Source organism: Kogia breviceps, chromosome 15 (assembly GCF_026419965.1).
Source record: "Kogia breviceps isolate mKogBre1 chromosome 15, mKogBre1 haplotype 1, whole genome shotgun sequence".
Lineage (NCBI taxonomy): Eukaryota > Metazoa > Chordata > Mammalia > Artiodactyla > Physeteridae > Kogia > Kogia breviceps.
Genome location: NC_081324.1, coordinates 50,771,671 through 50,796,208, shown reverse-complemented (window position 1 = coordinate 50,796,208; position 24,538 = coordinate 50,771,671). Strand labels below are relative to the sequence as shown.

Genomic DNA, 24,538 nt, shown 5'->3' with positions numbered 1-24,538 from the left:
CAATGAGCACATCTAGTGCCTAGATCTTGGTTTCTAAACACCATTCTCCAATGAAAGGAACCAGGACTCCTTGCAGAAGAGGATGCTTCTAGGGCTGGAACAGGGAAACTAAGAGAACATCGTGTGATTCCAGAAAATAAGAACAAGCTTGAGAATTGGGGTGGGGGTGGGGGTGGGGCATGCTTAAAAAAACATAGGAGCCAACAGAAGATGCTCCCAGTGGTCAAAACTGGGAAAATTTGAGCAATAAGATAAATGATGATACTGAACAGAGACCACAGAATTTTTTTTTAAAGTCCATGATGTAAACATAACTGAATAAAATAAGTAGAGAAGGCATAACTCTGTACAGAGTGAGCCCAGTTAGTAAATGGAGAAGGAACAAGGGAAATACAAAGTCACCAGCAGGCAAACACCACAGGAAATAAGTGCTGAAGACAAGATCCACGGATGGATGCTAAAATCAGTGGGCGACAGTTTGAGGAGAAACAAGGTATTAACATAGTCTCAACACACCTCCTCTAAGATATTTATCAACTCCTAAGGGAGAAATAGTAACTTCACTATTACTGTAGTGGAGAAACCCAGCAGACACCTTCTTAACCAAGCGATTGAGGCTAACCTCACCAGTGATGAGACATATTGACATCATAAGCCCTTGATATGATATATTGAGAAAGACACACCACTTCTGTGATATCGTCAGAAACACCTAACCTCAACCTAATCATGAGAAAATATCAGATAAAGCCAAACTGGGGCACATTTTACAAAATAACTGACCAGCACTCATCAAAAGTGTCAAGGCCATAAGAGAAAAGGAAAGATGAGAAACTGTCACAGATTGGAGGAGATGAATAAAACAAAAAGTGAACGTGACACGGGATCCTGAAACAGAAAAAGGGTGTTAGAGAAAAAAACTGGTGAAACTTGAAAAAAGACTGTGGTTTAGCCAACAACAGTATACCAATGTTATTTTCATGGTTTTGATTAAATTATAGCCCACGGGTGATGTGCACTGTAACACTAGAGGAAGCCGGTAGAAGATATAAATAAACTCTACTATTTTTGTGCACTTTTGGTGAGTCTAAAATTATTTCAAAATAAAAAGTTTTAAAAAAACGTGTTGTCCTAAGTCAAGACGCAGATATCTAAAAGGACTATGGTATTGCATTTGAAAGGATTTGAATCAGATTTGGCTCATGAGACTTTCTGTTACAGAACGGCTGCTTTAAATCACATGCCATTTTGAATAAATCAATGAAACTGACTTCAAATGTTTCAACAGCTAAATAGGCTTTTGATTATTGACTAGTTGCAGGACATATGCAATTCAGAGAATGGTATTCATGCAGATAGATGTTTCCTATTCTAATGAACCAAAGTCTACTGAGCAAAAGCTAGAAGTGCCACTTGGGTAATTTTGCTCTTCTTGTCCTGGAGGAAAAACAAAACGGATTACCTGTAGCACCACACGGCAAAGAATGCACCAAAAAACACGAGCAGGAATGCCATGTAGGTGCTCCACATGATGACATACATGGCGTCCAGACCCAGGATTCTCCAGGGAACAGGAGGGGCTGGGGGCTGGGGCTTGGGCCCACAGACTATCGAGCAGTCCTGGCAGCTGCAGGGTCCCGTGACCTCATCCACGGACTCGTCACAGCCCTTGGTGGCATTGTTCATGGGCTCCATCCCATGGGCTGGAAGATCTGTGGGAAAGATTGTGTTGAGTGAGAATCTCCGTTAAAAAAAAGCAAACACTACAAGGCTTGTATTAAATTATATTTAAACCCAATGATAAGCACACTGAAAGAAGTAACACAAATGGAAGAATAAAAAGGACTGGAGGTTTCTGGGTGATCAAGTTATGCTTTGCTGCTCAGTCCTGTAAAATTTTAAGTTAACCTCAATAACTCTGGGCATAGGGTTTGTCACCGAGATCCAAGTCCACCACATTCCACGGTAAACCTTCAATCAAGTTTTATCTCCACTGAGGAGTTAGTCTAACGCTACGGCAAAGCTTTTGAAAATTTTTTTTTTTTAAAAAAAACAGCTTATTCCTTCAATTCTGTAGCAACACCTGAAGGCAATTCTTCTATCTCCACTCCCATGCCCAGCCCCTAACCAACCAGGAGCAGGATAAATGCTCTAGTTACCTCTCTCGCTGGAGGAAACTCTAGGACCTAGTGATCTGAATTTATCTTCCTACTTCAGGTTAAGGTTCCTGGGCTTTAAAAAATCCTAAGTACAATACACCAAACGTGGAGGTCTTCATCCCCACCTGAAAAGATGGGTGTGATGGTGAAAGGCGCCTGGCCGTTGTTCTTGTTGAACATGTACTCAATCCAGTTGGTGGCGTTGCAGGCTTCGGCCTCCTTCCCACACAGCAGCCCCAGGGCTTTCTCGTTGCTCGAGGGGGCCTCCACGTCCCTGCAGGCATTGTACATGGCTGGCAGGGGAATAACGGAAAAGACTGAAGCCGCGCTGCTTTAATTCACCAGATGAGATCTTACCGGAGGCCTCTCACGTGTGACCTTGGAAATCCAGACACACTGCAAGCGGGAGCCGCCGGCTGGGACTCAGGACAGTAAACACTAAGGGCAGGAACGGAGGTCACCTCTGAAACCAGCTTGTCACCCTACAAGTAACACCAGGCCAGATTCCAAGCAACTTAAAAGTCAAAGACAGGAAAGGCTTACGTCATCCCAGTATCACCCCCAGTGCATGCGACAGCATACTGAAGGCCGAGCAAGGAGAAGCTAAGGGACTCAGTGCCTCTTCAGCCAGCAAAACTGGTTCCAGGAAACTCTACAGCTGGAGAATGATGGCACTTCCAGGGTAAAAATTGGTTTCAGGACAGACTTCACATGTGAATGACCCTAATACCACTCTCTTTTTGGGGTTTATTTTAGTATGCATAAAGACAACACATGAAATAAGAATGTCAATGACATTTTGCACATAAGGAAGCAGTGGTAATGGGTCCTATCTTAATATTCAATTACCAGTCCCTGCTGGTTAGAAACTTCCCAGGACCTTCTTCCCCTAAACTTTAAGGAGATACTTATAAATTCATTGTGTTTTACCCTCACTCTTGAAAGACACTTTCGCTAGAGTGATAGTACCTTCTTCAGAACTATGATAATTCCATTGCCTTCAGGCCTCTATCACTGCTGGTTAGAAAATCTCCAATTGTCATTCTTTTGAAGTGATTTCTATCTTTTCTCTACTTGCTTTGAAGTGATTTCTATCTTTTCTCTACTTGATATTTGTCTTTGGAATTTTATAGTTTTTATGAGCTATATTTAGGTATGGATTCCTTTTTTAAATAGCTTTATTGAGATAATTCACATACCATACAACTCACCAATCTAAAGTTAAAATCTAATGGCTTTCAGCGTATTCATAGATACGTGCAATCACCACCACAGTCCATTTTAAAACTTTCATCACCTTAAAAAAAGAAACCTAGTATCTTTAACTCATGCTCCCTTATCTCCCCATCCCCTCAAGCCCTAAGCAACCATTCATCTACTTTTGTCTCTATAGATTTGCCTATTTTGGAATTTCATATAAATGTAATCATATAATATATAGTCTTTTGACTGGCTTCTACCACTTAGCATGATGTTTTCAAGGTCCATCCATGTTACAGCATGGATCCATATTTCATTCCTTTTTATGGTCAAATAATATTGCGTCGTATGGATGTACCACATTTTGTTTATCTATGTATCAGTTGATGGATATCTTCGTTGTTTCCACCTATTATGAACATATGTTTTCATTTCTCTTGTGAGTGGAACTGCTGGGTCATGTGGTAACTCTATGTTTAATTGTTTCAGGAACTGCCAGACTTTTCCAAAGTGACTGCACCATTTTACATCCCCACCAGCAGTGTATGAAGGTTCTAATTTCTCTACATCCCCGCCAACATTTGTTATCTTTTCGATTCTAGCCACCCTAGTGGGTGTGAAGTGGTACCTCATTGTGGTTTTGATTTGCATTTCCTTGATGACTAACGTTCTCAAGCATCTTTGCATGAGCTTATTGACCATTTGTATAACATCTTAGAGAAATGTTTACTCAGATCCTTTGCCCATTTTTAAATTGGGTTATCTACTTACTGAGTTGTTAGAAGTCTTTGTATATTCTAGATACAAATCCTTTATTAAATACATGATTTGCAAATATTGTTTTCGCCTCTTTTTGATGGTGTCCTTCGAAGCACAAGTTTTTTATTTTGACCAAGTCCAAGATATCTATTTCTTCCTTTTGTTTGCTCATGTTTTTGCTGTCATATCTAAGAATTCATTGCCAAATCTGAGGTCATGAAGATTTATCCTGATGTTTTTTTCTTTTTTTTTTTAAAATTTTTAATCCTGATGTTTTCTTCTAAGAGTTTTCTAGTTTTAGCTCTTACATTTAGGTCTTTGATCCATTTTAAGTTTTTAAATGCAATTTTTAAACGTTACACTCCATTTACAGTTATTGCAAAATATTGGCTATATTCCTCATGTTGTACAGTACATCTTTCAGTCTACCTTATACCCAAAATTTTGTACCTCCCACTCCCCCAGGTTTACATGCCGCCCCCCACCCTGTGCCACTGGTAACCACTAGTTTGTTCTCTATATCTGAGTCTCCTTTTTTGTTATATTCACTAGTTTGTTGTATTTTTTAGATCCCACATATATAAGTGAGATCATACAGTATTTAATTTTGTCTATCTGACTTATTTCACTTAGCATAATGCATCCATCCATGTTGCTGCAAACATTTTAAGTTAATTTTTATATATGGTGTGAGGTAAGGGTACAACTTTGTTCTTTTGCATGTGGCTATCCAGTTGTCCAAGACCACTTGTTGCAGACTATTCTTTCCCCCATTGAATGGTCTTGACACCCTTGTCAAAAATCAGATGACCATAGATGTATGGGATTATTGTCAATTCTGTCTCATTCCTTTGTATGTCTATCCTTATACCAGTACCATACCATCTTGATTTCCACTGGTTGGTAGTAAATTCTGAAACTGGGAAGTGTGATTCCTCCTATTTTGTTCTTTTTTAGGATTGTTTTGCTAGGATTCTGGGTCTCCTGTAACTTCATGTGAATTTTAAAATCAGCCTGTCCATTTCTACAAAGAAGTCAGTTGGGATTCTGATAGGGATTGCACTGGCTCTGTAGATCAATTTGGGGAGTACTGCCATCTTATAACAATATTAAGTCTTTGATCCATGAACCCAAGATGGCTTTCCATTTGTAAAGATCCTCTTTCTTTTAATAATGTTCTTTAGCTTTTAGAATATGTTTCACACTTTTTTGTTAAATTTATTCTTAAGTATTTTATTCTTTTTGATACTATTGTAAATGGAATTGTTTTTAAAATTTCACTTTCAGATTGTCCATTTCAAGTGTATAGAAATACAACTGATTTATATATATAGTCTCTCTCTCTTTTTTTTTTTTTTTTGGCCACGCCATGCAGTATGTGGGATCTTAGTTCTGCGACCAGGGATGAAACCCACGTCCCCTGCAGTAGAAACAAGGAGTCTTAACCACTGGACTGCCAGGTAAGCCCCTATTCTATTTCTTCTTAATTTATCTGGTTTAAGTATTCTTTTTTTTTCCCCTAAGTCTGAAGATTCATCTCTCATCCATTCTGGAAAATCCCTAGCCATTATCCTTTTGCTTACTGTCTCTCCCCAGCTCTCTTACCCCCATATGTCATTTTTAATGATTTCCAGAACTTTATATCTCTATGCTGTTTTCTGAGTAATTCCTGCATAACTTCCAGCTAACCATTTGGTTTTCAGGTTTTAATTTTATCAAATATTTCAAGGATATGGAAAATATGGAGAATATGATTCTCATGTACTTGCCACCCACCCCTACCAATCTTACTATTTTACAACATTTACCTCAACATTAACAAAAACACATTATAGATATAGCTGAAGCTCCCTCACTATCCCTTCCTATGGGCATTCCCCCTTCCCCAAGGTAATCACAATCCTGAGTTTGATGTTTATTTTTCCCATGCACGTTTGTGTACTTTTATGATATATTGTATCCATAAATATGTAGTACTGTTTAATATAAACATACTACATATGTTCTGTTACTTACTTTCAGTCAATATTTTTAAGTGTCATTCACGTGACAGACACAATCCTAATTCATCCATTTTAACATAACAGACTATGACTATGCTCCAGTATACTGATCTGTTCTCCTCTTAATTAGCATTTAGTGTCTCCAATGTTTTTTTAAAATGGCTTTTATTTTTTAGAGCAGTTTTAGGTTCACAGTAAAACTGAGCAGAGAGCACAGAGGGTTCCCATATAACCACTGACTCTACACAAGCCCAACTTCCCCACTATCAGCAGCACCAGAGTTGTGCATCTGTTACAAATGATGAATCTACATTGACATCATATTCACCCAAAGTCCACAGTTTATGCTACAGTTGACTCTAGGTACTGTACATTCTTTATAGAGTTTTGGCAAACATATAATGACACACATCCACCATTATAGTATCAACTATTAGTTTTACTGCCCTAATAATCCCTGGGCTCCACCTATTCGTCTCTCCCTGTCCCCAGCCGCTGGCAACCACTGATCTTTTTACGGTCTCCACAGTTTTAGCTTTTCCAAAGTGTCAGAGAGTTGGAATCACACAGTATGTAGTCTTTTCAGGTTGGCTTCTTTCACTTAGTTAACATGCATTTAAGGTTCCTCCATGTCTCTCCATGGCTTGATAGCTTGTTTCTTTTCAGTGCTGAATAATATTCTGCTGTCTGGAGGTACCACGGTTTCTCCATTCACCTACTGAAAGACATTATTGGTTGCTTCCAAGTTTGGCGGTTATGCATAAAGCTGCTACAAACATCCACGTGTGGGTTTTCATGTGGATATGCATTTTCAACTCTTTTGGGTGAAAACCAAGGAGCATGATTACTAGAATGTGTGGTAAGAATGCTTTTCAGTATACATATAACTGATTCACTTTGCTATACAGCAGAAACTAACACAACACTGTAAAGCAATTATACTCCAATAAATATGTTTAAAAAAAAGAATATTTTTCATCTTCTAAGAAGTTGCCAAATTGTCTTCCAAAGTGGCTGTACCATTTTGCATTCCCAGCAGCAATGAATGAGAGTTCCCATGGCTCCACATCCTCGCTAGCATTTGGGGGTGTCAGGGTTTTGGATTTTGGCCATTCTAATAGGTATGTAGTGGTATCTCGTGTTTTTTTTTTTTTCTTTTTTTTTTTTTTTGTGGCTGCATTGGGTCTTCGTTGCTGTGTGCAGGCTTTCTCTAGTTGCGGCGAACGGGGGCTACTCTTCATTGCAGTGCACAGGCTTCTCTTGTTGCAGAGCACAGGCTCTAGGTGCAAGAGCTTCAGTAGTTGCAGCATGTGGCTCAGCAGCTGCTGCACACAGGCCCTAGAGCACGTGTGTTTCAACAGTTGTGCACACAGGCTCTAGAGCACAGGCTCGGTGATTGTGACGAATGGGCTTAGTTGTCCCAAGGCATGTGGAATCTTCCCGGACCAGGGACTGAACCCGTGTCCCCTGCATTGGCAGGCGGATTTTTAACCACTGTGCCACCAGGGAAGTCCCTCGTTGTTGATTTAATTTAGAATTCCCTAATGACATATGATGTTGGACATCTTTTCATATGCTTATCTGCTATTCATGTATCTTCTTTGGTAAGGTGTCTGTTCAGGTCTTTTGTCCACTTTTCAGTCAGGTTGTTCACTTCCTTATCATTGAGTTTTAAGAATTCTTCATATATTTTGGGTAACAGTGCTTTATGAGATTATGTCTTTTGCAAATATTTTCTCCCTGTCTGTGCTTGTCTTCTCATTCTCTTGATGTCTCCAATTTTTCATGATCACAGAAATGCTACAATGAACGTTTTTATACGGTCCTCCCTCCTTACATGCATTAAGAGTTTCTCTAAGGTAGGCACCTCTAAGTGGAATTTCTGTGGTGAGGGTATATTTATCTTCAAGTTTACCAGGTATTGTAAAACTATTTTTCAAATGGTTTTCAAACACTCACACCAAGTTACAGTTACCAGTGGAGTAGTATATTAGCATTCCTCTGCCTCTATATCCTCACCAATATTTCAAACTGATCAATTTTTAAATCTGTGCCAATCTGATATGTGAAATGGTAGCTCACTGTTTTAATCTGCATTTCACTGATTGCTACAGATGCTAATTATCTGTATTTATAAATCCTTTCACTTCTGGTTTCTGCTTTTCCTCTCTTGTCTAGAATCCTTTCTTGACATTCTATATTTACTTCTAAAAATTTCCAAGATTAGGATTTTTACTTTGTTAATCAAAAATAAAAATTAGATGAATAATTAATTTCTCACTCCATTTATCAACTAGCCCACTCTTTCCCTTAATGATTTGTAACAGCACACCTGTTATATATCAACTGTTCACATGGATGGTTCTGTTTCTACACAGAATGATCTCTCTTCATCCTGTCAGGCTGTCTTTAACGTCACATCTTTTGGTAGATTTATTCCTAGGTACCCTACTTTTTGTTGCTTTTGTGAATGGGATCTTTTTTCTAGTAAGTTTTTTTGTTATGTTTTTAACTGATCATTATAATTAAATGTATATGTTGCTCTTATAGTCAACAACTCTGATGAATTATTTTCTTATTTTATTTATTGTTTTTGGGCACATTCTTTATTCAGCTGCATCTAATCTTCTTTTAATCCACTTAAATGACTATTTTTTTTTTTTTTTTTTTTTAATTTTTGGCTGCATTGGGTCATCATCGCAGCACGCGGGCTTTTCTCTAGTTGTGGCGAGCGGGGGCTACTCTTCGTTGCAGTGCGTGGGCTTCTCATTGCAGTGGCTTCTCTTGTTGCGGAGCACAGGCTCTAGGCACGCAGGCTTCAGTAATTGTGGCGGCACACAGGCTCAGTAGTTGTGGCATGCAGCTCTAGAGCACAGGCCCAGTAGTTGTGGTGCACGGGCTGAGTAGCTCCGTGGCATGAGGGATCTTCCCAGACCAGGGCTCGAACCCATGTCCCCCGCACTGGCAGGCAGATTAACCACTGCCTGCCTGTTATATATCTTAACCACTGCGCCACCAGGGAAGCCCTATAGTTCTATGTCTAATCTGTTCATTCTTTTTCCTTAGTGTCCTGTTCTTTTAGAATTCTTTCATTTCAGTCATTTTCAACAAACATGACATGGTCTTTTTCAGATTGTTCTATGATTTCTAGTTGCTGGGGTATCCTTTCTCCTATTTGTTACACCTGCTTACTTTCCCTTCTCGTGATCTGTTTCTTCATAGTCAAAAATCTCTCCTCTGCCAACTAGTTCTACCTTCCACCCCATCTCCTCAGTCTTGCAGTAATTCATGCAGTTATGCCTTTCATGTCCACTAGAACCAAAGTTCCAATGGTTTCTAAAATGTATAGAAATGAGCTTGCACATACTAAAAATTTCCATGTGGGAACTTACACTTAGGAAGGAGTTAAAGCAAATACTTTAAGGAGATTGTATAAAAGGTTGTAGCTCAAGTCCCAGGATACAAGCAAAGCAACAACTCACATTTCAAGGCCAATGAAACTAAAAACTGTCATTTTCACAGAGTTGACAGGACAACAAAAAGGGACAATTTGACCCACTGTCCTGATACCAAATATAAAAGAGGAATAATTTAAAAGTTTACTTACCATTGGCAAAACTCTCTCCAACATAGCATTGTAATTCTTTTACATTTGTTTTTGTCTGGTTTGTAACAGGATCAACATAATCTTCCGTTGCTGTAACGTTCAGAAACTGACTTTGTCGAGGGCTACATGTCAGCTCACAAAACAGGTTCACTAGGTTATAAAAACAGGATGGACATCTAAAAGGAAAAGTAAACTACTCTGTATGATTTCACGGATAATAGGGCCAGCAAAAAGATGATTTAAAATAGACAAAGAATGTTTAAAATTTATTGTAAAATGGCAAATGGATTACCATGAGGACATATTAAACCGAGCAACTCCAAACCTAAAACCTCATGTTAAAATAAAGACACCTCTTTAGAAACTGCCCTAATGACTACATTTGTGCTACCCAGATGTAATTTCAAAAAGAGACAAATGGTCTCTGGATTCTGCACTTTATAATTCAGACATGTTTTCTCTGTCTTGAAGTTAGAAGGACTTAGAAGCATCATGGTGACAATTCTGACTGAGAAGAAAAAAATGAGATTTACACATTAGTTTTCATCTTATAACCTACTGAAGGGCTCTCTTCCGATCCCAGATAATCCTAGGCTCTCTCTAAACACAAGAGGATTTCCCCGTGACATGAGAAGATAAAGAGAACAGCAGTGGTGTCCTCTGGCTGCATGCATTTCAGAAGCACCCGGGTTTTCATAAGAACCACAACTCTCTGCTGTCTTCCAGGGTCAAAGTTTAAGCTTCTAATGTTGACTAGATATGTGGCAGAAGACCTCTCTCTCCTCTTTGGTCCACCGTTATCTGCAAAAGCTATTGCTTCATCAGACCTGCATTCTTGCAACAAAAACCAATCAAGACTGCTTTCTATTCTGAACCCATCCAGACGACCACACGCAACACAGAACAAGGAAGGTGTGGGCCAAGCCTTCAAAGCCTCTGGTCTAGTGAAGGAGCAGACACCCACACTGACTTGCTTTCAGGAGTTCCGTGCTTTACTGTGACAAACAGGAACGACAATTACACCATTCAAACAGAATTCGCTCTTGGGGTGCACGGTTTTCTACTACTTTCCATAAATTACAAACCTCTTTCTGTGTTACTCCATTTAATCTCTACAATAATCAGTTTGGACAGCTGCATAGTATTCCATATTAGCATCTCACTGTTTGCTATTATAAATAAAGCTTTGCTACCTCTGACAACACGGGGAAAACTTGGTTAGCTTTTGATGTTTACGCCCTAACACTTCACGTAGAGCGGGTGCTAAATAAATGTATTTTGGCTAACTGACAGCTCCAATCTGGCTACAGCAACATCCACTAGGTTTCCCTCCGCAAGATAAGATGGCCTGATTAGAGTCTCAACTTTCTGACCTATTATATTGTTTGTTGTCCTCAGAGAACAATTTATAGATGGTTTTCCACTCTTTATTGCTGATTGAAAATCTGAGAAGAAGCAAGGTTTCCTAGTGGACACCGCCTTGTGCCCTGTCACCTGCAATGACACCTGCACAGAGAAGCACATGTCCTTCCCATCCGCCTTTATCAGGGTGCTCAACGTGCTGTTCTAAAGACCACCACCAGTTCGTTCTTCTGCACATTCGAAAACTGCTGGGTAAGCTTAGAGAACATGTATTACGAAGCCCTTTTCACTGCCCCGGTCACACACTGGATGGCAAACTAATTTTGACAAAACCAGCCGACTCTGCCAAAACAAGCTTTGAGCAGTTACCAAAGGCTGGCTCTACCGAGGCCTGGGTCACCACAGGAAGAGAGAACCACGCACAAAGCAGGGGAGGGAGGCAATGCAGAGGACTGCACGGAGGAGGGTCTCAGGTCAGAGAAATGGGCAGGAACCCCTCTCCTCTCCACAGCGCGAAGGGGCTCAAGTCTGAAAGGACCCAGACCCCAGTGCAGGTCCCCTTTGGGATGAAGACATCTCAGAGGAAAACCAAGTGGCAACTCTGAATGTAAAGAGAGAACTGAGTCTGATAATTATTACTTTATCAGAAGTTACTGTTTATTTCTGAGAAGTCATAAGATAGCATTCTTAAAACAAGAACTTTTTTTTTTTTTTTTTTTTTTTTGCGGTACGCGGGCCTCTCACTGCCGTGGCCTCTCCCATTGCGGAGCACAGGCTCCGGACGCGCAGGCTCAGCGGCCATGGCTCACGGGTCTAGCCACTCTGCGGCACGTGGGATCCTCCCGGACCGGGGCACGAACCCGTGTCCCCTGCATCGGCAGGCGGACTCCCAGCCACTGCGCCACGAGGGAAGCCCAAGAACTAACTTTTAAACCCATTTTTCCTGCATGCCTGGCGGTCAACCCACCTGGACAGAAACTGCAGAGGCAGCTGCAGCTTGTCTTTCAGTGTCCGAAGCTGCTGAACATCACAGCAAAGACTGACGTTGCCGAAGAAGAACCCCGGACAGAGTTCCTTTTGGGTGAGAAAGCACGGACATCAGAGGAGCATAGTTAAATAAGGGCAAGCATTCCTCAAATATAAGACCATTTTATTCATATCGCCCTTTTTAGGTACACAAGGGTGAGACACCTATATGCAAAGTGTTTGCAGAATTCTTTTAAAAGGCTATCAGATTTACTGTTTATAACTAGGGATTCACAAAAGTAGAGGCAGTAGAGGCATTTTAATTTTTTTTTTCTAATTGGGAAGCTCACTTTCCTCCCTTGACAATCATTTTACCTCTTTTTAGGTTATTTGGTTAAGTTTAACCAGAATGCTATTTACTCTTTCCACCAGTCACTCGAGGGAATGTTGAATGCCTTTAATAATTCTGATGAAAGGACTAAGTCCAGGTGACCCACCACCATGTCGACTGCAGTCTCTAAGACCAGTCTTTCCAGCTGGATTTTTCCAGTTCTTTTCTAATATCCCTGTGTATCAGGGATGGTGAAAGAGACAACAGGAAACAGATTCCTGGTAGCAGCCAAAGTTCATAGGCTCTTGGTGGAAACCGGAGGAATCACTAAAGTGAACAGAGGACAAGGGAGTCACAGCCACTTAGCAGCCTCATCCACTCAAGTCCTGAAATCTAGGGACAAAAAGAGTTAACTTTGAGTGTACTTTGAAGAAGCTGCTAAAGCAACATCTGAGGTGCCAAGATCAGTCCCTAAGTAGTAACCTGATAATGGGAAACTTTATGAGCAAGGTATAGTCAGCCTCCCAAAATTACGCCTCTGGAGTTATGTTATCTTCTTTGTGCTACAGGTAAGAGTTTGGGATAAGAAAATCCCATTCATTTCATCTCTATCCCCACCCCATGGTGATATTTAAGGTATAATTGCAGAGGATCTCTGATTAGCATTTTGTGTTCCCAACGCCCAAGACAACTAACTCACCTGCACCAGGTCATAGCCATCCTCTGGCAACGGCTTTGGTAGCCCAGAATATCTGCAATTGTACCTCTGATCTCCAGATGCAATTCCACACTCTCCATACCAAACACAGGACTGTGAAAATACCTACAAAAGTCAACCCAAAACTTGCTTGATTAGAGCCTCAGGGATAACACAAAGTTCAACAGCAAAGGGCACCCACTCAAGCCCCATTCACAGAAGCTTCTAAGGTTACCTGCAAAGCCAAGTAACAGCAAGAGGCACTGGTTAGTTTAACATTTTGACAAATATTAATTAAAACAGACCAAAATGGACTTGTCAAGTCAGTCAACGAAGGAGGTAATAGAAATTCCTTATTTACATGATTTCTACTTCCTGCTAGATGATTTATTAGTAAGAGGAAGCCACAGTTCTACATAAGAGTCACTAACAATCAGTGTAGAAGAAAGCAAGATAGTATGTGAGTCTGTGATTACTAAGGCTCTATTTCTGCACATCTGTATAAGGAACTGTGTCAGGTCTAAATAATGAAAGAGCATTTGTGTATCTGTTAAGGTTAATTAATATCAGCACACCATGAGTAATGTGAAGAAAAAACTGTAAGGAGGAGGAACAAGAATGATTACCTTGTCCTTGAGATTTAAGTAAAAGGCAAGAAATGTGCTCACTTTAAGGAAAATCACCTCAGAATCTTAAAAATATAAAACCTCTTGTGTAAAGATTTCTCAAGAGCCACTCCTATTCCCCATGTGAGAGTCACACGGCAGTGGCGTTGGGGGGAGGAGAGTACCATGTGACTCATCCCAACAGCAAGGCCACCAAGCTCCACCAAGCTGGCCAGGGTCACGGCCGGCGTGACCTTGCAATTAGCTATCAGGTAGGGAAACAGGGACTGTCGAGAAGCAACCATGGATCCCAAGATACCTGGTGGAAAAGCCATTTAAAAACAATCAACATAGAAGCAGGAGAGTGAATTCTCTCCAGGGCCGGTGGCACATGGGCCGCACACCGCAAGGAGTTAAGCTGGGCTGTGTTGGTCGCCGGTATCAAGACACAAATCCCACAACAGGCCCTGAAAACATGAAAGGAAAAACAGGCAGGAGGTTGAGGGGTGTTGAGGGGAAATCTAAGGGCCCAAATGACTTGTCTCTGAATTCATTCTTCAGATATTTTAAAACAGAAATTATGACTTACCATATCTCGTTTCATTAAAAGTCATATGTTTAGGCCACAAGGAAGGGAAATTATACAAATGAAGCAACAAGCATTTAACAACGCCATATCCCAAACCTTTGGCAAGAAGTTGCAAAATTCCACCATTTCTATATGAAAAGACTCATAATTATGTCCATAAACCTAGCGAATCTAGAGAAAGTACTGCTCTTTCCAAAACTCTGGGTTTCCCACTAAAAGGTCATTATCCATCTACTGAAGTTTGAAAAGGCAAATAAACTAAGGAGGGGTGACAACTGGTGATACTGACCTGTAATTTACATACAAGGGACCCCCTCCCTTAGACTCCCCCCTCGCAGAATTCTCAACAGACCAACAGGACAAGCAAGTCCCGGCCAGGGGGCACTCTGTCGAGTCACCCACAGGAGTGGCAGGAATTCAGTCATAAAACCGCAACTCCCGCATGACCATCTGGAGTCTAAGTTCCCCTTCCTCAGCACTTAGCACTCTATGGGAAAATAAAGATAACCCAATGCTCTTTGGTCCCTATTTACAAGATCATCCTTTATAATCTACACCATTTGTTTCAAAGCAAAGTTGTTTCCACCCACCCAGTAGAAAAGGTGGGGTGGGGGGGTAGGGAGGAAGGGCTGAGGGTTGAGCTTGAGGGGCGAGAGATCAGGAGTCCCGGGTTCCTCAATAAATGTTGAGCCCGGCTGCACCTGGAGCTCCCACCTGTGAACTGCACTCATAACCCCGCTTATGTTACAGTTCTGGTGTGAACACTGAATGCGGGAATAAAGGAGGAAGTGCTTAGGAAACTAGAAAGCACTACCACTCAAACTTAAGGAATTATTCTTAATGTCTTCCAACTGTTTGGGACCTCACCAAAGAGGATCCAAAGACCTGAGGAAAATAAACTGCTCGTGGTTTCTCTGGGGCCAGAAAAAACCTGGGCTTGAGTCACTGCTCTTAGGTTTGCTTTCCCAAGTCACCTACCTGAAGAAGCATGAACCGGAGGGGTCCAAAGGTACTCACAAGCCACTCGCTGTGTGCCAGGCACTGTTTTAACTGTTCTTACGTATTAACCCAATGAATCCTTACAACAAATGCATGAGGGAAGTTTTTTGTTTTTGGCCACACCGCACGGCATGCGTGATCCTAGTTCCCCAACCAGGGATGGAACCCACACCCCCTGCCATGGAGGCGCAGAGTCTTAACCGCTGGACCGCCAGGGAAGTCCTGGGAGGTGCTATTATGCCCAATTTACAGATGAGCAAACAGAGGCAGAGAGGCTAAATAACTTGTCCAAAAGCAGCAGAGCCAGGATTCATACCAGAACATTCTAGTTCCAGAAACAGACTCTCAATAAGATATAATAACCCTATAATTAAGGTCCTCCCTCAAGGGGGTCCATCACCCATCCCTTGTGCAGGCCTGTGCGCCTGTGCACTCACTCACACGGCTCCACAGGTGGGGAGGCCTCTTCCCCACCTCGAGTCTCTCTCCCCGCCTCCCCTCGGCTCACCTACAGCTGAAACCCGAGCATCTCCTTCAACCGCAGGCCCGGCTGGTGCCGAGCCCCGCTGGGGACCTCCACCACCTGGCCTCCTCCTCATCCACGTGGTTCAACCTCATCTCAGTGTTGGGCCCTTCACCTGCTCCTGCCCATGAAGTCTGCTCCGTTTCACCCTCCCGCTCAGTCAGACCACCCCCAATTCCTCTCCAGCTGCACCTCCAACCACCTGCTGCACAGCCCAGGTGCTCAAAAGGAAACCAGTCTTTCCTCCATGGCCAGGCCCTCTTCATCAGGGGCTCAGGCCCAGGTACCTTTCCCACCAACCTCCCAGGAAGCCTTGCCGGTGGAACCTCCCTCACCCATTCCCTCCTGACCCCCTCCCTGCAAGCCCACAGCCATCCTCTGTCCACCTCATCACCTCCCACCACGTGGTCTGCTCCCTTGGGGGTACACTACGCCCACGGCGCCCAGGCACTGAATAAGGGTGCCCCTGTCACCTCAATCCCGCAGCAGATCTGTGAGGCTGGCACTAAAATAACACCATTTCACATATGAGGAAACTGAGGGTTACACAGGTAAAGTGACCCATCTGAGGCCACATCTGAGAATGGCAGAGCCAGACCTTACGCAAGGCCTGGCTGGTTTGGAAGCTGGAGCTCTTACTCCTTATGCTGCAAGAGGGTCACTCCTCAGCGGACCACTGACTAGGCTGAGCTCATCTATGCAGCCCGTCAAGAACCTAGCTGACATCTGAACAACCGAGGTTTCCAGGCTCCAAAGCGCCACGGCACAGCGGTTGGACTTTATCAACGAAGACAACGGCTCACCTCAAGATCCCTGGAAGATTTCCTGGAATGTCAGGGCAGCACAAGCCGACACCAAGACCAAGGGCACGCCGAGCAATCAAGGGCTCAGGTACAGGCCACGTACTTGCTTTCTCAGGGAAGCAAGGTGTCTGGGTGAAAGCTGCCTTCACTCTGATACAAGAACAACTGGTGCTGACTTCACACCAATGATACTCACCTGGGGATGGACATATCCTGCCCGATACTGAAATAAACCCACCAAGGCTGGAGGTCTGCCAGAGCCCAAAGGGCACCAGACTGCATGTGAGCTCAGCTCCAGAGATGGATGGTGGTGGTAGTTGCACAACATGTGATGTACCTAATGTCCCTGAACTGTACTTTAACTTAAAACGGTCGATTTTATGTGTATTTTATCACAAAACATGAGCTCGGATGCCCTTCACCATGGAAGAGAAAAGCCCAGTGGCAAGGACAGCAGAGAGCACGTTCTTGGTTATACTGAGATTAAACAGAGAAGGGTGACCGTCAGTTGAAACACCATGGGTCTGAGTGTCATGCGACACAGCCAGAGTCTCTAATAACAGGTGTTGCCAAAGCTCCACTTGGGGTCGGGGGGGACAAGTCCAAAGAATGGTAATTCTTCACAGTTCATCTCATGGGCACCGACCAGTCTTACAGAGCTATTCATGACCACAAGAACTGTCTTATTTAAGCATTTAAACATTTGACCGATTCCTAAAATGTTAAATGAGTATAGATTTTATTTTCCTTAATTACAGAGCACCCACCCATCACAAATATTCAAACATTACAGGTGTATATGAGATAACATTGGAAGCTCCCCCTTACCTCTCCGCTGCCACCCCATTCCTCAGATTTAACAATTCTAACTTATTAGATCTAGGTCTTTTGGGCTTTCAATTCCCTCCCACAGGCAAACCTGTAGAGATGTATCCACGCAAACACACAAATGCAGTAACTTTTACACAATCTCTACTACCCTCCGTGACTGGCTGTTGACTCTACCTGAACTACCTGTAGCTGTATTTATCGGGGTCCCCAAGGCCGGACTCCAGCCCTTGTCTGCTGTCCCTTGTTTTCTCCACACATTTCAGTCCCCCCACCCCCCAATCTTGGAACGGCCTCCCTTTTTACAAGCCTCACCCAAGACTCACTGCCTCCACTAAATTTAACTCTGACTCCTATCACCTGGGTCTGGTCACGGTGCTCCCCCGTCGGGTGAGCTATTCTGGGGCAGAGGCAGGTTGGCCCCAGGCAGCACCTGGCTGGTGCTCATGGGCATCCATCCTCACTGCTTGAGTCAGCAGGTGTCCTGCACCCAGAGCTCAGGCGAACCATTTTTCTGTGACTTACATTCCACAAGCTCCCCTGGAGATCCACCAGGATGCAGTGGATAAAGGTTTTCCTTAGAGGGCCAAATATTAAATATGATAGGTTTGTGGGCCCTAAGGTCTCTGTGCTACATACTCAACCTTGTCTGCTGTAGCTCAAAAGTAACCACAGACAATGGGTAAAAGATGGGCATGGGTGTGTCTCAAGAAAACTATCCACAACTACAGGCTGTAGCCAGGTCATAATTTGCTGGCTCCTGCTCGAAGATCAAGGAAAATTTATGAGAATCACAAACTTGTGCATGAAGGCAGAGGTTGCAAGAGTATTTTCTTGCCTTTGTCTCAACTGCCCTCTAAGACCACAGAATCCTAAAGGGCAGAGCCCAGGTGTTATACTTCCTTTGAAATTTTCTATAGTATCTCATCCAGTGCTCACTGATTCAGAAACTATCAAAACGTACAAGATGAGTTAAAGGAGCTTGACTGGATTATGTAAGAAGTTGCTTTGGCTTTAACCCAGAATTTAGCAGTTACAAGCCTAGGCCATCTCTGCTTTTAAAGGTCAGGCCATATGGTTATTTCACAACATGCTCTAGAGTTTAATTATTGGCTATATGACTGCACAGGGAAGCACCTTTCAATAATAATAGGAATAGTTCAGTAAAGTTAAAAAAAAAAGCCTCTTCTGCTACTCTAGCAGCTGCTAAACAGACTCTAATTGGGAGCTCCCTGAAAGCACATCTTATCACATGGAGAAGCTCTGAACATCAGCAACATAATTCTATACTCCAGGCTGAATCTTAACTCATGTTCAAACGCTTAACGAACATCAACCGAGCGCCAGGCACAAAGTTGAGTGATTTCTTCCTCATTGCCTCATTTATTTCTCAGACACCCCATGGAGTAGTATCACAGAATTTTACAGGTAAGGAAACTGGAGCTAAGAGAGGATTCTCTGAGGTCACATGGCTCATAAGTGACAAAACCAGTAATGAGAAAGAAGATTTTGAATGCCAAGTTAAGCATTCTCCCTCCTATTCACCCCTACGCCCACCCCGCCAGCTGCTGCACTGTTCAAACTTCAGCTCAGCTTGTACACGGACGTATCCTCAGATTGTGACAATATGCTAGGGATGGGCTGTCCTCTCCACTATCATCCTACACAGGTGTCCCTCTTTCCACACAGCCCTGTTCACCTGCAGGACTAATGACTACCATTTACATACAACTCTAGGCAGCTGTCAAGTCCTGACTTACTTTCTCAGGACCAGTTACTGTCCTCAGCCCCAGGCCTGTACCTGGCCATCCCACGCAGATGCAGTGCAGGGCCTGGTGCCCTCACCTCTGCTGCTGTCCTGGATGAGTAAAGCTCATGACAGAAGCTGGAGACACACCCAGCTGCAGCTCTGGAGAGGGGTGGAGCTGAGGGGCTGGCCTGGCCAGTCACGATAACCCAGGAGGCGGTGGCCCAGAGAATCCTGTCCAGAGATTAAGCTGCCTGCTGTGTCCTTCGGGGTCAGGTATGCAGACCAAACAAATATGACAGGACATTTGGAGTAGAGGCTGGTCTGCTCTGACTTTTATTGACGGAATTCTCTGGAACTCTGTTTTATAACCAACCTGGGGTAAACGTACCCACATAACAAAGGATAATTTGTGTGAGCACCAGGCACGCCTTTAGATGGGTATTTTAGATATATTTTTCGAGTCAGATGGGCTCAGCCAACCTTCACTTTACAGATAACCCCTCCAGCTTGCACTTTAACTGACTTGCCCAAAGTCACACTATTAGTTAGTCTTAGACACTTCTGAGCTTCCGCACTCACGAGATTGAAAAATAATCCAAAAGCCACAAGGCTAAATCAAAACCATGAAAGTGGATGGGGGTGTATACTGTCCACAGGTTTTTTCCTAAGGAATGTTCACACAATGTGACAATTGAATCAAGGGTCAGACCAGTAGGCTAAATCCACCCCTGATCTATCACGGGCTTTTGGAGAAGCCACACCGGAGCCAGGAACATGCCTTGAATGTTACTGGCCAAGCAGAACATCTGCTAAACACTCATTCAACAGAGCTTGCTAAATATGAATAATCTGGCAGCAATATTCTGAATTTGAATAAAGTAGAGCCCGGAAGTCAGAAGACAGTGGCTCAAGCCCCAGTCTGCCATTTATCAACTATGACCTTGAGACAAACTTCAGCCTTAATATCCACATCTGTAAAACAGGAAAAACAGCATCACACCTATCTTAAGGAGTCTTGGGAGGTTAAAACAAGACCAGAGGTGTCATTGCAATGGAGTACTAGGCAAAAATTAGGTAATTCCTTTTTCCTTAGTCTCTTGTAATCCCAGATGCCATTTAAAAATACTGAGATAATTTACATACCATAAATTCACCGTTGAAGTGTACAGTTTAATGGTTTTTAGTAACAACTGGGTAACTTTCCCCATTTTCTCGTTTTCCTTTCATCCTCCTGGTAAGCATTAATTCACCCTCCAACACTCAGCTCAAAAATGGACTCCCAATCACATTCTGTCCCTTTATTAGAGCACACTTTTCTTTGCATTGTAATTTTTTTATGTATCCACTCTTCCTCCCATCAACTATGAACAAGACAGGGATAGTAACTACTAACTTTTACATAGCACTTTACAGTTTATAGACAGACCACTTTCTGGCTAGGTGATTCTTTCGATCTACTATTGTATCCTACACTGCACTCACTTCACATTTACGAAATTACTGAATGACGGTAATCTGAGTTCCTCTGTGGCCCAATTCTAAAGATTCCCTCTCAAATCCCCCAAGAGCACACTTGTATCAGAGAAAGCAGGAGGTTTTTGGGTCTTGTGTGTGTGTGTGTGTGTGTGTTTTAAAGTTTTCTTGCCAAAACAAATATTCTAAAGACTGAAAACAACAAGCATGTTCCAAGCAAAGGAAAGCCTGTCGGGCCACCGTTGATCTTTGCAATCACCCAGACAACAAATGCAAATCCAATTCTGATCTCTGCTAGCCTCTGAATGCCTCACCGATCTTATCCCCTCACCCAAATCCATGAAGGCCGAATGATTTGTTGATTCAGGCCATGCTGGAGATGGTAAAATATAGTTCTTGCCCTCAAGGAGCGTGCAGCATGTTAGTTCAATTCAAACAATATTTCTCTGTCTTTCCACAAGCACCCTGAGAAGTAGGCGAAGTTGTTAACCCCATTTTACAGAGGAGGAGACTGCCTTTGCCCACGATCACTCCTGGTAAGAGGAAGAGTCAAGACCCACACCAGGTCTTTTATTTTGTTCTGTTTTATTTTGGCTTGGTTTTTTTTTTTGGGGGGGGGAGGGTTGCGGTACGCTGGCCTCTCACTGCTGTGGCCTCTCCCGCTGCGGAGCACAGGCTCCGGACGCGCTGGCTCAGCGGCCATGGCTCACGGGCCCTGCCGCTCCGCAGCATGTGTGATCTTCCCGGACTGGGACACGAACCCCTGTCCGCTGCATCGGCAGGCGGACTCTCAACCACTGCGCCATCAAGGAAGGCCCACACCAGGTCTTTTAACTCCAAGTCTTGTGCCAGGCCATAAACGCTGCTGCTGCTGCTGCAGCAGTTTAAACAAAGATTGAGAACTTCAGAGGGAAGGCATTCTAGTTGGGGGGACAGAATAACAATGTCACAGATGAAGATACTTTTGAACTGGGCCTTGGAAGATGGGCCGGGTTTTGACAGCAAGTGGTTTATTTGGCTGGAGAGCTGGTGCCCTTCACAGATCTGTGGGTGAAAGAGCGGATGGGGCACCTGAGATCAGGTTAGAGACGGCCCACTCCAGGCTTCCGCACAGGTAATGTGTCATCTGTAAAACACCCCTGAAAAGCATCCCTTTTAGGAGGAGTGGAGGGAGGGGAAGGGTTACCCAGGAAAGAGGATTCTTTGTTCTGGGTAATATGACAAACACTGAAAGAATACAAAGACCTATTCAGCAAGGCGTTTTCTTTCTGCCCACTTGCTAATAATAAAAAGCCTCATTTTCCCTTGATTACTTATGTTAGTAAAATAACTGATCACAGCATAATCAAGGAATGGGAGAGACTGGGGAAGATTACCCACATTCGCTCCAATTTCAGAAACTCATTCTTCAATGCTCTCAGGCTGAAAGATTAACCCATTCCCGATCTCAGGAAAAGCAGTTTTAATGGCTTAATTCCTACCCAGGCCTCATTATGGTGCGAGTTCCTCAAGAAAAAGCTTATAAATATTACAGTCAGGAGAGACGTGTACCACTTCTCAAAACTGCACACATTATTTGGATGAGCACAAGGTTTAAAAACCACGAAGTCTTAGTAATGTGATTTCATCTGTAAAACTTAAAAGTTAAGGAAAGCAAAAATCCCCCACCCCCCAAAAGTATTTCAGACTTTATGAAGGACACTTAGTCTGCAATTCAGTGACAGAACTTTACTGGTGCTCAGACTGAACCCAGACGAGCTGCTTATCACTGGTGAGAATTCTAAAAGCGGAAACCGCCCGCCCCCCATCACACTTCAGGTGTGAGGAAATGCAGGTACCGAAAGCCTCTGCAGACATGAGGGAGCTAATCTTAAAAATATCAACACGAGGGTCTCCAGTTCATATTTGCAAACCTTCTCAAGGCTTCCAGGCGTTTTGCAAGAAACTAGTGACCAACCTCTGACCTATCCCAAAAGTCCTAGGAGGAGAGGCACTCATTTACCATCAGCCCTGGCTGCTACTTTGAGGTAAAAGGATTTCAGAGATAAATTAAAGCTACTTAACCACGTGAAGCCTGCCTGTTAGATCCTAACCTAAAACTCGGGAAATTGAATAGCTGTATCATCAAAGCAAATAACTGCTGCTATTTCTTGAGTTTTTACTACAGTGATGCGGTCTCTCCAAACATCATTATGCATGGAGGGGCCTCAGTAATCGTATGAGGTATTGCTTATCTTCAGAAAAAGTTAGGCTTGAAAGAGTAATGAGCCCAAAGCCACAGAGCTAGCAGGCGGTCTACCGGTTGACCCCACTCCAAAGCACCTCCCCCAAACTTGCTTTCCTCTGTCTCCCCTCCCCACCAGATGTGTGCTCTTCCACAAGCCCACACCCCTGGTGACACCCACACGCACATACAGGAGGCCCTTCCCGGGTCAGCCACACCTACCCCCTGCTGAGAACTATGCAGACGTCTCAGGAGAGCTTTTTCTGGTGCAGGAAACCCCTTGATCTGCCTTCCCCTGGGACTCACTGCCCCCTCATCACTGACACACCTATGAGTGGGCACGAGAACCTGGGATACCCATCCGGATCTGGTTTAATCAGCACTAAATCCTTAGACATCCCTCCGGACACCCACAGTTTTAAAGGATAAAACTGTAGACACACAAATAGCAGCGAGGCGCTCATGCCCAGGGCTTCTACCAAACCAGGGGAAAGCCGACCCAGCGAGTTCCAGGCCCCATCCTCTCCACTGCTGGTATTGCGAAATCCAATTAACCCGTGCACCTGTCGGCCTCAGCTTCTAGAGATGTAAAGGGAGTGGGTAAGAGGTAACCTGCACTCTTTAGAAGACCAAGCTGCCTTCTGTAAAGTACTTAGGGCTGTTCCAATCTGGGGCCTGACGGATTGCTAACTTTATCTCCCCTCCCTCCTTCACCTTTAGGGGAGGTGGAGAAGAAATAAAGTGGTCAGATCTTCTAAACATATTTACAAAGAATTCGCGTGCATCTGGCAGAATTAAGGGAGGCAAGGCAGGTTAAATAATATGAACCCTATTTCGTCTCTGCCCATTTTCTTCCTCCTCTCTTCACCCCACACCCTAAATCCAGAAACGAGGTGACCACAGGTGAAAGGAGCTCCAAACAGGTCAAACAAGCAGCCCCCAGGTGCCACCGTCTTCCAGATCACAGGGAAAACTGCGTGGCCGGAGAAAGGCACCGGAGAGCTGGTGGGGACCTCCAGTGGCTCCATCGCTAGACCAACTTCCCCGAGACCCGCTGGACCCGCGGCTGGTCCTCTCTGGGGCCGGGGGCGCCTGAGCCGCTGCACAGCCCGCCGCCCTCCCCACCTCGCGGCCTCACCACGTCCCCCACAGCCTGCCCGGGTCGCCGGCGGCCGCTCACCTGCGCCGGGCAGAGCAGCAGCAGGAGGAGGCCGAGGGCCGGGCCGCACGCACTCATGCTGCCGTGGCGCCGGGCTGCAGACGTCGGAGAGGGTCGGCTGGCAGGCTCCGCTCGGCGTCCGCGTCTGTCTGGGTCCGGCGCCGGCTGAGTGAGGGAACAAGCGCCAGCTGCGGCTGATTGCGCGCGCAGGTCAGGAAGGACGAAGGCGTCGTCGGCTCCTCCCACTTCTGAGTGGGGCCGCTGCCGGCACTGCCTGGACCCGCCCTAGACCTGTCCTGGGGCGGGGCCGGACCGGGGTCGGGAGAGGGACAGGGGCGAGGCTCGTCGGAACCCGACCGCCGGATCCCATAGCGCCCTCCCCAGTCCCAGCTTGGCACTTCTCCACCCTGCGGCGCTTGGGGTTGCAGCCTCAGGCCAGGGACTCGCAGACCCGGGCCCCTGAACATTTGGAATCCGGCCCGGGAAGGATACTTCTGGAGC

General features: G+C 44.2%; 1 protein-coding gene across 1 annotated transcript in view; it reads right to left on the bottom strand.

Annotated features, from left to right (window-relative positions):
• The window catches only part of NPC1 (NPC intracellular cholesterol transporter 1), a 48,095-nt gene extending 23,797 nt beyond the window's left edge, over window positions 1–24,298 (bottom strand). Inside the window, exons 1-6 of the mRNA XM_059040855.2 lie at window positions 24,059–24,298; window positions 13,088–13,210; window positions 12,058–12,164; window positions 9,729–9,904; window positions 2,285–2,452; window positions 1,463–1,712 (exon numbers count right to left, since the gene is read on the bottom strand). Of these exons, the coding sequence (XP_058896838.1) occupies window positions 1,463–1,712; window positions 2,285–2,452; window positions 9,729–9,904; window positions 12,058–12,164; window positions 13,088–13,210; window positions 24,059–24,115 (881 nt within the window). The 5' untranslated portion in view covers window positions 24,116–24,298. The remainder of the gene's footprint in view (window positions 1–1,462; window positions 1,713–2,284; window positions 2,453–9,728; window positions 9,905–12,057; window positions 12,165–13,087; window positions 13,211–24,058) is intronic.
• Window positions 24,299–24,538: the final 240 nt, after the last annotated feature.